Source organism: Chionomys nivalis, chromosome 4 (assembly GCF_950005125.1).
Source record: "Chionomys nivalis chromosome 4, mChiNiv1.1, whole genome shotgun sequence".
NCBI lineage: Eukaryota > Metazoa > Chordata > Mammalia > Rodentia > Cricetidae > Chionomys > Chionomys nivalis.
In genome coordinates this window covers 99,558,496-99,570,185 of record NC_080089.1, presented here as the reverse complement: position 1 = coordinate 99,570,185, position 11,690 = coordinate 99,558,496, and the positions used below count along the sequence as shown (strand labels likewise).

The 11,690-nt window shown below is 50.2% G+C and overlaps 1 protein-coding gene across 1 annotated transcript in view; it reads right to left on the bottom strand.

Moving 5' to 3' along the window:
- Positions 1–4,022: 4,022 nt before the first annotated feature.
- Positions 4,023–11,690, bottom strand: part of Slco2a1 (solute carrier organic anion transporter family member 2A1) — a 74,385-nt gene continuing 66,717 nt past the window's right edge. The window contains exons 12-14 of the mRNA XM_057768484.1: positions 8,953–9,017; positions 6,256–6,379; positions 4,023–5,437 (exon numbers count right to left, since the gene is read on the bottom strand). Coding sequence (XP_057624467.1) covers positions 5,317–5,437; positions 6,256–6,379; positions 8,953–9,017 — 310 coding nt within the window. The 3' untranslated portion in view covers positions 4,023–5,316. The remainder of the gene's footprint in view (positions 5,438–6,255; positions 6,380–8,952; positions 9,018–11,690) is intronic.

The following is an 11,690-nucleotide window of genomic DNA, read 5'->3' as shown; positions in this document are numbered from 1 at the left end:
CTGGTCTTTATGAGGGGTAAGAACACTCAGTATAATGCTTGTCCCTATCTGAATCCTCTGAGGTCACTCGCAGGTTTGGGGCCTGTGGACATTTTAGGTGACGCACTGAGAGACCCGTAGCGCAAAGAGAAGGGGTTTAGGGTACATAAGGAACCTGAACAGAGGACTTGTTCAAATTAGCTGTCCCACTGTACACTGAGTCTATCTTTTTGGCTTCTAATTACACCCCTTGGGCTGCGGCTCCCACCTGGAGAGCGAGAAGATAGGAGAAAAGGCGTGGAGAAAGGGGTGGAGAGTGACGGGAGGAGGGGCGGGGCTGGGGGAAGTCTGCTCTGGTGGCAGCAAAGGATGGAGGCTCCCCTGGGAGTAACCTGGGACTGCTAAAAATGGTGACTTTTCTGCTCTCTGGAGTTTAGCAGTCCCCTCCCAGGTCCCGGGGGCTATATTTTGAGCTTGGCGCCATTCTGAGCTAGGAATGCCCTCCTGGTCCTGGTTGACTGGCCTCTAAGGTCATTCCTCAGGCTTTGAGTGGGCAGAGAATGGGGCTGGCTCCAGTTTTCGCAACTTGGTCTAAGCCAGCCCTGAAGGGTCCCTACGGGAGTTTCTAAGCCTAGATCCGACCTCTCTCCTGGCCTCTCTGTTTCTCAGGTGCCCCTGACCAGTGAGTTCTCGGAATGTGCCCAAGTTTGCTGGCCTTCCTACCTTTGCTCAGAACTTTGTTGTCCCCGCTGCCTACGCCTTTGACCCTTGGAATCAGCCCTACACCTTCTCTGATTTCTCAACTGAATTCAGAGCACTTGGGTCTTTGCTCCCAGCACTGTCAAGGAATGTGTCACATTAGGTCCTTCCATACATCAGCTGCTAAACAAATAAAGCATGATTGACAGCTGGAAGGGGCCTCGGTTAGCTATTTGTGGAATGTGACTGTGTCCCCTGGGACATGCTCAATCAGCTGTCCTCCCTCTAGTTCCTCAGCCTTCTCATCCTTTGTCTAGATCTCTCTATCAACTAAAAAGATCCCCTTTCTGGCCCTCCATCTCTCTCAGCCTTTGATCTCTGCCTCTTCTGAGCCTGCCTTCTTCCCCACTTTCCTCCCTAAGTCAGCCTCGGCTTTGACCAAATGTCATCTTCTCATCTCTGGGGGCCCACTGTGGATGCTTCCTCTCCTGGGAAACTTTTCCTGGCTGTGCTCATTCTTCTTCCAACAGCCTGGTAAGGCCAGTTGAAGGGTCTCAGGGAGCATCTTGGCTCACCTAGAATCACTCCCCGTGGTGGAAGATTCTAGCACTTGTCCAAATCTGTTCCCTCTCCTCTCTGAGCAGGGAGGATTATATTTTGCCACCTATACAGCAGTTAGACAATGCCACAAGACTAGCTCTGGCCAAGAGCCTGGGAACAGAAAGACTCTGTATGCCTTTTGACCAAAACACTTGCTTACCAACGTGAGACCTTCTTAGCTTTCTTCCCTGCCTAATTAATTGTGGATGATGAAACAGAGGTAATTCAAGTCCAAATAGTTGGCATACTGAGCCACCCTTGGAAGCCACTGCCCTAGGAGAGTCACCCAGACAAGCCATGGGCTTTGTGCAAACAAGAGATAAATGTGTGTTGTGTCACGTGACTGAGACTAGTGAGGCTTCTTGAAGCCTAGCCAAGTCTATTCTGAGGGAACTGAGGAGTTCGTTGAATGAATTCATGACTTGGCAAACTGTAATGATCTATGCACATTTTATCATTGTTATCAAAGTGTAGCAGGTGCCTGGGGATCAGGGACTTTAGCTAGGTAGAGAGCTCTGTGTTCTGTGGCCACGGTACAGGGCTGGGAATGGGTGTGGAGATTGATAAATGGGCAGGGCATGTCACGAGAGAAAGGCTTTCTCTCATTAATGATTTGCCAAGGGCTTGCCTGGAAACTGTTTACATATTTAATCACTGATGAAAGGTTAACGAATTTGGCCCTCTGGGCAGAGGATGGACATTTTTTTCTCCAATGTTTAGTTCTTGTGGCTGAGAAAGATGAGATTTTTTCTTCTGAATTTACAAAGATTTTTCACCCTTACCTCTCTCTCACACACACAACTTCTCCCTCCCCCCCTCACACACACACACATCAACCTCTCTCTCTCTATCTCTATCTCTCTCTCTCACACACACACACATACACACCTACCTCTCTCTCTTTCACACGCACACCTCTCTCTCTCTCTCTCTCTCTCTCTCTCTCTCTCTCTCTCTCTCTCTTTTTCTCTCTCTCGATATACATATATCGAGACAGGGTCTCACTATGTGAACCTGGCTGTCCTGGAACTCACTATGTAGAGCAGGCTGGCCTTAAACTCACAGAAATCCACCTGCCTCCCAAATCCTGGGATTAAAGATATGCTCCACCACACCCAGCTAAGATTCTTCATTTTCAAGTAGAACCCTGAGACTAGTGTGGCCTTCATCATGAACTGTGGTGAGAATTCTGCCAGAAGGCTTTGGACTGAAGGATACTTGATAGCGATAACCCCTCTCTTCTTCTAAGAGACAAAAGATGCTGGGTGGGGAATACCCGCAGACCCTTCATTTCCTGATTCTTTGGGTCCTCCCCTGTGAGGCTGGATGGTTCGAAGGAGGTGGGGTGTCAGGGAAAGATATAGTTGTGGTTGTGGCTGCATCCAGAAAGGGAACCCTGGCCCTGATTTGGACACTCCAGGGCTTCTAGGCTCCATGGGGAAACAAGGAGAAGGATCAAAGGTCTACTATGGCCTGCTTAAATGTAAAGGTATTTTTGGTTAATGCTCATGGTCAGTTTGACCAGATTTGTCTCTAATGCACAGGTGACCCACCACATAGGGTTCAAGGGCTACCTCCACTGGCCTGGAAAGTGGACTTTATGGACCCCTTTTACAGTCAGACATGGACTCAGGCTTTGTGTAGGGTGTTCTTGAATTGTAACAGCAACCTTGAGCATGATACAACCAACGCATCTGACACGTGGTTCTCTAATTGAGGTGAAAGTAAGATCCTTAGAGCCCCTTTGGCATTTGAGAGGCAAGATTTGCTAGATGATAGTAAATGATCAACTATGACTATGGTATTCATGGAAACAGCTGTTTGTGACCAAACCCACTTCTGGAGACGAACTCAGGGACAGTGACTGGGCCTCCCAAGAGCCCATTCTCATGGGTCTTTGACACTGGCTTGCATGGAAAGCAAGCCCAGGGTCCAAACAACAGCAAGCAATAGCTGGGGCCTAGTCAGCACCAGGCAGATGGCTTGAGAGTGACGTGGCCTCTAGCGCGCTTGGCTACAAGCCTCTGAAGGTGGAGGGTTGTCCAGAAGGTACAGATTGTGTCTGTTCTCTGATAGACACATGACAGCGCAAATTCATGACCAGCTTACACCTATGACAAAATTATAATATATTAATAGCAATACAATAGAATAAAGGCTTGTGGAGACAACCAATCTTCCAGAAGCTAAAGATTGGCATTCATCGTTCGTGAAGTTGGCTGGAGGCTATGCCTTCAGAATCTGGTTAAACTGCAGTGAGCAAGCCCAGGGTTAGTTGCAGAGGATCAGGTTCCAAGCAGAACCTTTGCACATGCTGAAACTGGCCCGTGAGGTTGTGTGCAGCCTCCTCCCAAGCAAGATGTGTGGAAATAATCCTGGTGGCTTCAGAAAGCACGCTGTCGGTAACGATGGCTTCCACAAAGACTTCAGTGCACAGCAGCTTGGCTCCGCCGACATAAACCTTTTGATTTCTCTCCATATAAGGCATTTCCGGAAGGCACTTAAATGTCACATAGGGCAATGACAATTGCCTAGCTACTTCAGGGACATGATGAGGCAGCTCTCCGTTCTCACTTGGGGTCAGGTGCAGTCAGTCTGTGAGCCCTCATTGGCATGAATGGCCATGTCAGGATCTTCTCTGCCAACCTGTGGGCACGCGATATGTTTGGCAAGCATGAGAGTGTGCCCCTGATGCTCACCTACCGCTCTCTGGGAGGAGGCCCTAGTATGAATGGTGGTAAGATTGACAGGGGCACTCTCGGAGAACCATGTAGTATCACTGCTAAGCACCGTCTCAGCCAATAAACAGAGTCATTGGTAAAACCCTCCCTTCCTCAGCTTCTGCCTTTGCCCCTCTGTTGGATAGCAGTAGTGGCCTCCAGTCCAGGCCCACAGAAGGTGACCAACTCCACCCAGAGGTAGTGAGAAGAAGTGGAGAAAACGTCAATGAACACGACGTGTTTGCAAGCAAGCCAACCTGGCTGCTCTCTTTGTGGGCTGCATCAAGCACCATGACAGGTGACATCCACTCTGCTCCATCGCTTGCTCTGGCCGCATCTCAGGTGGCCTCCCTTTACTCCTCTGCACACGGGCTGAGGTCCAGTCAGTGGGGTCCATGGGAGGCTACTCTTCTGATTCCAGGGAAGGGTAGGGAGAGCCTCTCGCGTCTCTGAATGTGAAGGGTCTTGTCTCCACTGTGAGGGTGGGACACTGGGCCCTCCCTAGGTCGTCTTCTTGTGGCTTTCTCAGATTGAAATGGAACCCCAGAAAGGCAGAGAGTAGAGAGGACTCAGGTTCCTATGAACAGTGTTTGAACGACCTGGTCTCTGGTTCCTTAGTTCCTGCTCTGATACCAGGGTATAGGTTATAGAGAGAGGTCTGCACTTCCCAAAATGGTGGCTTTCAAATCAGCCTCGAGGGCAGAAAGTGAAGAAACTAAGGGAGCCAGGCCCTGGTCAGTCCCTGGTGAGTTCCACTCTAGACTGAATCCAGTTGGAAAGGTACTGCAGCCAGTTCCTTGTTAAGAAATCAACCCCCTCCTCCTCCTCCTCTTCTCACTCTGGCTCCAGGCAGAGGAGAGCTGGCTGGCCTGGCCCAGAACACACAGACCCCTATTCTCACTCTTCTTAAGTATTCCTGAGAGGCTGGTGAGAGCAGGGGCTGCCTCATGGGCGTCTCGTGGGAGGACCCAGCGCTGAGGAGAGCCTGCCGATGTGGGGGACCCCTTCCAAGGAGTCTGGAAAACTGGACCCTCCAGTTCAGTGCTCATTTAGTTCAGTGCACAAAGGCCTCAAGAACCATTGAGTAGACTTTAGGAGGGTGAGGCGGCTGAGGCAAAGGAGAAACGGGACTGTCTTTCTTAATAATAAAGGAAGGGAGGGAGGGAAGAAGGCAGGGAGGGAAGGAGGGAGGGAGGGAAGGAGGAAGAAAGGGAGGAAGGAAGAAAGAAAAGGAAAAGGCATGTTAACATCAGTTAATACAGGCTAGTATGGAGGGGTAGGATCCAGTCTCTGAAACGGGGGTAGCCATGACTGAGGGTCAGATGAGGCCCGAGGCATTCTCTTGCAGGCTGTATTCCCTGTTCTTCTTCACCCTCCAGCTGATGAAGAAGAGTAGCAGTGTGCCCAGGGCCTTGTAGACCACCTGCAGGCCCAGGTACCTGTGAGACAGAAAGAGACAGGAGTGGTGAGGGAGGAGGCCTCCTCAGTCTATGTCCCTGGGCCAAGGACAGCAAGAAGATGGACATTGTTTTCACAGTGACCTGGGAGCTGTGAAGGCCATTACTCAGCTAACAAGCTGCCATCTCCCAGGTGGGGGCCGCTTTGGGCATACATACAACACTGGTGATCCTCTGCTCCCCAGTGGTACCACTGAGGGCCAGAGGTGGCACCACTGCCCCAGCTGTGCACGGAGGGCTTGCATCTTCCTGTTGCCCCTCTGCTGGTCTTCTCTGTCATCCCTCTAGCCCTTGTACAGCCCCTTCAAGGCCACCTTCTCCACCATCTCCAGGTGACGGAATGGCGACAAGAGAGAGATGGCTGGGTTTTACTTACTGGCATCGGTTGGACCCCCTTCCTGGGACCTCTGCTGGGTGCTGAGCTATAGACCCTGTCTCTCTGAGCAGTGGAGGCTGTGTGGTATAGTTCCTAGTCTCTCTCAGCCTCCAGCATCCCTTTACCTTTGGTGAATTTTTTCTGCTACCGTGGGCTCGTGAGGGACAGAACCTCGGGAGACATCTCAAAGGAGGCAGGCCCTCTGTCTCTTTACCTAAATGGCTTCTTGCAGGTCTCCAGATACGTACTATGGTGGCCCCTGCTCTCTGTCCATGGCAGAGTTTGCAGAGACATCCCTCCTATCTTGTCCCTTAGAAGCCTGACAGCCCCTACCACAGCCACAAGGCAAATGCCTGTTTGTTTTATTTTGTTTTGGTCTGCTGGGCAGGATCTCTTCAACACCCGTGTGGGTAGGAGCCCTCACCTGTTTCGGAGAGCATCATTGTCGTAATATGAGCAGGCCCCTCGTCTCCCTGAGCACAGGTAGTTCCACCGGATACAGGAGGAGTCGATGATGAGACCATACAGGGCCGGAGATGGCAGCCAGGCTGGCGACGATGGGAAAGAGAATTCAGAGTGTCTGCGTCATGTGGAGCTGCAGTCAGAGATGCCCGGGTCCCCCACGCTCAAGGCTGGCCCCAAGTAGAGACTCTGCCTGGAGAGTACTAATGTCCCCAAGCTCTCACGTGGTCTCCAGGTGGCTTCATTACAATGAAGAGCAAGTGAGCAAGAGAGCACAAGGATTGCAGTGTGGGACGTCCTTCCATGTGTTGCTTTTATTGATTAATGAATAAATGTGTTTTGGCCAGTGGCTTAGCAGAATAGGGCAAGGCGGGAGTTCCAAACAGACAGAGGAGGAGAGAGTAGGCAGAGTCAGTGAGACACCACATAGCTGCCGGAGGAGAAAGACACGGACACCAGCTGGGAACTTCGCTGGTAGGCCACGACCTCGTGGTGATGCACAGATTAATGGAGATGGGTTAGTTTAGGATATAAAAGCTATCTAACAATATGCTTAAGCGACTGGTCAAATAGTATTGCAATTAACATAGTTTCAGAGTGGTTATTTCAGGCCTGGGCGGCCGGGAAACGAATGAACAGCCTTTGACTACAAGGATACACTGAACTCCACTTTAGCTCCTATGTTCTTCCCTCTAAACTGCTCTTCTGGACTAGACAACACCCCTTGAAAACCCTTAATATCCAAACTGCTCAGAACCTAGGTTGCCAAACGTCCCAGCACCTGGGTGGTAATGTCTACATAGTCCAGTAGGCGCAGTGCTCTGCTGGGTGCTGAATATTCTAGATGCCCACTCCTCAACCCCACCATGCTCTGTGCTGTTGGCTAAATTCTGGACAGCCAGTGGGTCAGAGTGGACTTGTCCAGGATTGACATTGGGGATGGGCCATGCCGTACTTAGAAACACAGTGCCCAAAACATCTGACTATCAACACCCTGTGAGTTGCTGTTTCTGGAAGAAAGAGGTGATCCAGCCCTTGGCCCTAGCCCATAAGTGAGAAACTTCCAGAAGCAGCCTCTCAGTCCCTGGTCACTTTCCAGTTTCCAGGTGAATAGTGACTGGAAACAGACTCTGGTGACACATCCTCAATAGAAGCCAAGGCGAGTTTTCAACCATATCTCCGCGGGTAACTGCACATCTGCTGGAGTTTATAAATAGGCAATCTTTTCATCTACCCCAGAGTGGAGCTGTGTTCTGGAGTAATGAGTGGAATTCCTCCAGGCCTGCGTTTTCTAGCTGTGGTCCCACGCTGAGTTATCTGAGCTCAAGTGGAAAAGCAAAAGCAGCAAGTGCTTGGAGCAGTGGGACAGAAAGGCCATTCTCTAAGTCACACATGGAAGCAGGGCAGGAAGTCATTTGGGAGAAATGCCAGGTCTCGTTCCCAACCAGGCATTAGAATAAGTCACAAATGAGCTCGAGATGGTAAATCAGAAGTGAATACAAGGAGCTGTGTGTGTCCCCTGTGTGGCCCAGAAAGGTGACAGGCATCGTTTAGAGTGTCCTTTGGAACTTAAAGGGACTTCATCACAGGACGAGTGGCTTGAGTCAAGAAACTCCATTGAAATGCTGGCTCAGCCCTGCATAGGCTCCTGCTGTTGACCTTAGAAGGGATGCTTGACACATGCTTGAAGGATAATGGCTGTGACCTGCACTTCTGCTTAATAATGCAGAATAGAGTCGGGAGGTGGTGGGGCACATGCGTTTAATCCTAGCACTCGGGAGGCAGAGACAGGCGGGTCTCTGTGAGTTCGAGGCCAGCCTGGTCTACAAGAGCTAGTTCCAGGACAGGCTCCAAAACCACAGAGAAACCCTGTCTCGAAAAACCAAAAAAATAATAATAATTAATAATAGTGCAGAACAAGCTTCATCTAGGTTTCAGTGTTAAGGCAGTATTACTATTACATTAATAGTAACTGAAATCACTCAAGTTGGAATCTCCAAATCCAACCCCTGCAATTCTTAGTGCAAAGGTCCTCTGTTGAACTTAATCTCTTCACTTCTGTCCACCCTTCTAGCACTCGGAAAAAGCCCGATGCCTCCTGTTCCCATGGGGTGCTCCCTCCCTGTGGGTCTCTGCTGACCATGTGTACACACAGCTTGAGTGTGGAGATGGGAAGCTCCAGGTTACTTGAAGACAAACAGGGTTCATAGGCAGAGGGCCTCCTGACAGAAGAGATATTTGCTGAAACCAGGGCAGAGGAGTGAAGTCTGGAAAGGGGGAAGAAAGGCAGGACACAGCCCAGAAGCTGCTCTGTCTGGGGCAGGAATGCGAGGCATTGTTTCCTAGGATGGATTCCTGGCGAAAGTTTACAAATACCTGCTTTTAACTCTCTATGCGGTACTCTCAGCGATGCCCTTTTCTTTTCCTCTGCTTACATAATTTAGTTTGGCTTGAATGCCGTAGACAAAATCTTTCCCAATCTCAAGCAGTTAGGCAGACTGTTCCTGCTGGAGTTTGGTACCCGCTCGCTGCTGGTTATCCACAGCTCCCTATACAGCAGATGGAAGGCGGGGCTTCTCTCAATCCTGTCCCGCTCCATAGCCTTTCGATGTCCATTGGTCCAGGGCCTCTACCCCAGAAAGAAAGCTTAGTTACCTACCCAGCAAGCGCATCAGCAAGAACTGGACCCCAATGGCAAATGACTTTTCATCCTGGTTTACCACGCTGAAAAGGAAAACAGGAAATCAGCATAGGGAAGGCTCTGCGAGGACTCTGGGCTGCAGTGTCACCTAGAAAGAGTGGGGCATGGGGTGAGGGGAATAGACAGACTCAGAGCAGGTTAGAGCAGGTTGGAACCAGTCCTCCCCAGTCTGATCAGGCACATGGACAATGATATTTGCCTGGTTAAGGGCTCCTATGACACCCACGGTTCTCAGTCGCTGCATCAGCTTCATCAGAATACAGATTCTCAGTCTGACATTTATTCAAGATACACAGTATCCCAGGAGAGTTGGATGCAAACTTGAATTCGAGAACCTACAGTCTGTATCGTTTTCAGGGCTGTCCAGAGACTACTTGGAGAAAAAGCAGGTGAGAGAGACAGAGTAGAAGGGAGTTTCTGGCTGGATGCTAAGATAGCAGGTCTGAACAGCACCCATGGGGTGTCTTGTACCAGGAAAGGAAGGCCCTGGGCTCTCAGCTTCTGTGCAGGTATGAAAAAATTCCTTGCCCTGGGCCAGCTTTGTGAGGTGTGACTTGAGCAGCTGCATTGGATGCCGCCCTCAGAAAGGCCCAGTTTGGTTTATGTATGACTTGAAATTCTTAACAATTCACATGCCAAAGGCTTTACATTTTCATTTGCACCGGGTTCTGTGGATTTGATGTATGGCTCTTCCTTTCTTCTTCAAGAGGGAGGAGGAAAAGCCAGGTCAAGAGGTTTAGTTCTCCCTAGAGAGCTCCCCCCCTTATCTGGAGAATGGAAGTAGGGGACTGGGCTGGAGGGGGGCACCTCACATGCAGGGTGGGAGCCCAGAGCAGAGGGAGAAGGACCTGCCGTATGACTAGACTCAGACTTGTCCAGGCTTTCAGCACACATACTCCTGGGTAGGGGATTGTCATTTGGAAAAGAACTCAGAGCTGAGGGGACAACAAGGACCAGGGTTCCACAGTAGCCTCCAGACCATTGCACATTTTTTTATAATAACTGCTGCCAGCGTCGGCCAGCAACTGAGAGACATCCCCAGAGGGATGACCCCGTGAAGGGATGCTCTTTGGGGTACTAGTGAGAGAAAGAGGCACCATCTGGGATCTTCCAGGGGACAGTGCCTGGAATCCTGATAGAACAGATGTTCTTTTCCTCTGTATCTACAGCTTCCCTTCAATGGCCCAATTCATATTGGATGCCTGATTTTCATTGCCAAGTTATGGGGCTGAAGTCAGCTGGGACACAAGCCCTTGGTGTATCTATTCATGAGGTTGCACCCTGAGAGGTTTGACTAAGAGCTGGGAAGACCTCCCCTGGATGTTCATGGTACCGTTGAAGAAGTCTGGGGTCCTGCGCTGAATGATGATTGGTGTTCGTCTTCCTACTTCTGACTATGGCTACAGTGCCACCAGTGGCCTCCTGCTCCTGCCCCACAGCTAGGGCTGCCCTTGCCATCATGTCTCCTCTGCCATGATGGACTGTATCCTTGGACGATGCGCCAAAGTAAGACCTTTCTTCTGTAAGTTGCTTTTCTCAGGCATTTTGTCCCAGAAACAGGAAAAATAACAAACTCATTGCCCCCTTGTCTTTGTCCTTCACCTAGGCAGTCTGACCACTATATGCTTTAACTTAGTAAGATTTGGACACCCCAGTTTGGCTATTGACTGAGCTCCTAGGCCAACCACCTTGGGATCCTGGAGACTCCTCTCTGTTTCTACTCTAGACCAGCCAGTCTTTGGAGGGTTGAACTGATGCTAGTCTCTACATAGGAAGGTGTTTGATAGGGATGGAATGCCCTATCCAAATCCCTTACCCTCTCTCCTCTTCAGGGCCTCATGCAGGTTTATGTCAGGGTCAGAAGGTAGGCCAGAACTACCTAAGCCAGCAGGGAAGAAGGGAACTCCACTGAAGCACCTTGTATGACTGAGCCAGTCCTTGGGGTGCACAGCGCGGGAAGCAGTAGCATTCATACCCATTCTTACTGAGATCTTATAGTCCTGACTGCTGCCTTTGGGCTGTTTCCCTGGGCTGTGGCTGCAGGTAGCAGCCTTGAGGCAGGAGCTGGAGTTGGCTCACGGCTCACAGTATAAGCAGCGGCTCCCTCAAGCTCAGTGTTCTCATGCTGGTATGAAAGCCTGCCGCACACAAGGCCCGCATTTGGATCTGTGTGTCAATTCTGAAGGATCCGGAGGACAAGGGTAATGGATACACCTTCAGGGGATGTGCTGCTGGCTGCTGTAACGATATCTTTTGTTTTCAATGCAAGAATTTCTTATCTTCTGCCAGCGTCACTGAAAGTGTAAGAGTGTCAGGAGCTTGGCAGCCTGTGGGCTAATGGACAGAGAACGGACTCGGATAGAGTACATTACTAGCAGCTGCTCTATGCTCCTTCAGTGCTGGGGCTCAAACCCAGGGCTTCGCGCATGAGGCTCTGTCACTAAATGACATTCTTGGCATAGCATCTGCCTTCTCTTAACCTTCTGGAGAAAATAGGTCTTAACCAATATGGGCAACACCACCTCCCATCTCCTTTTTGAGGTAGGATGGGGGGCTCTCGACCTTCCTAATGCTGTGACCCTTTAATACAGTTCCTCACGTTGTGGTGACCCTAACCATGAAAGTATTTTCATTGTGACTTCATAACTGTAATTTTGCTACTGTTATGAATCTAATGTACATATCTGTGTTTTCCT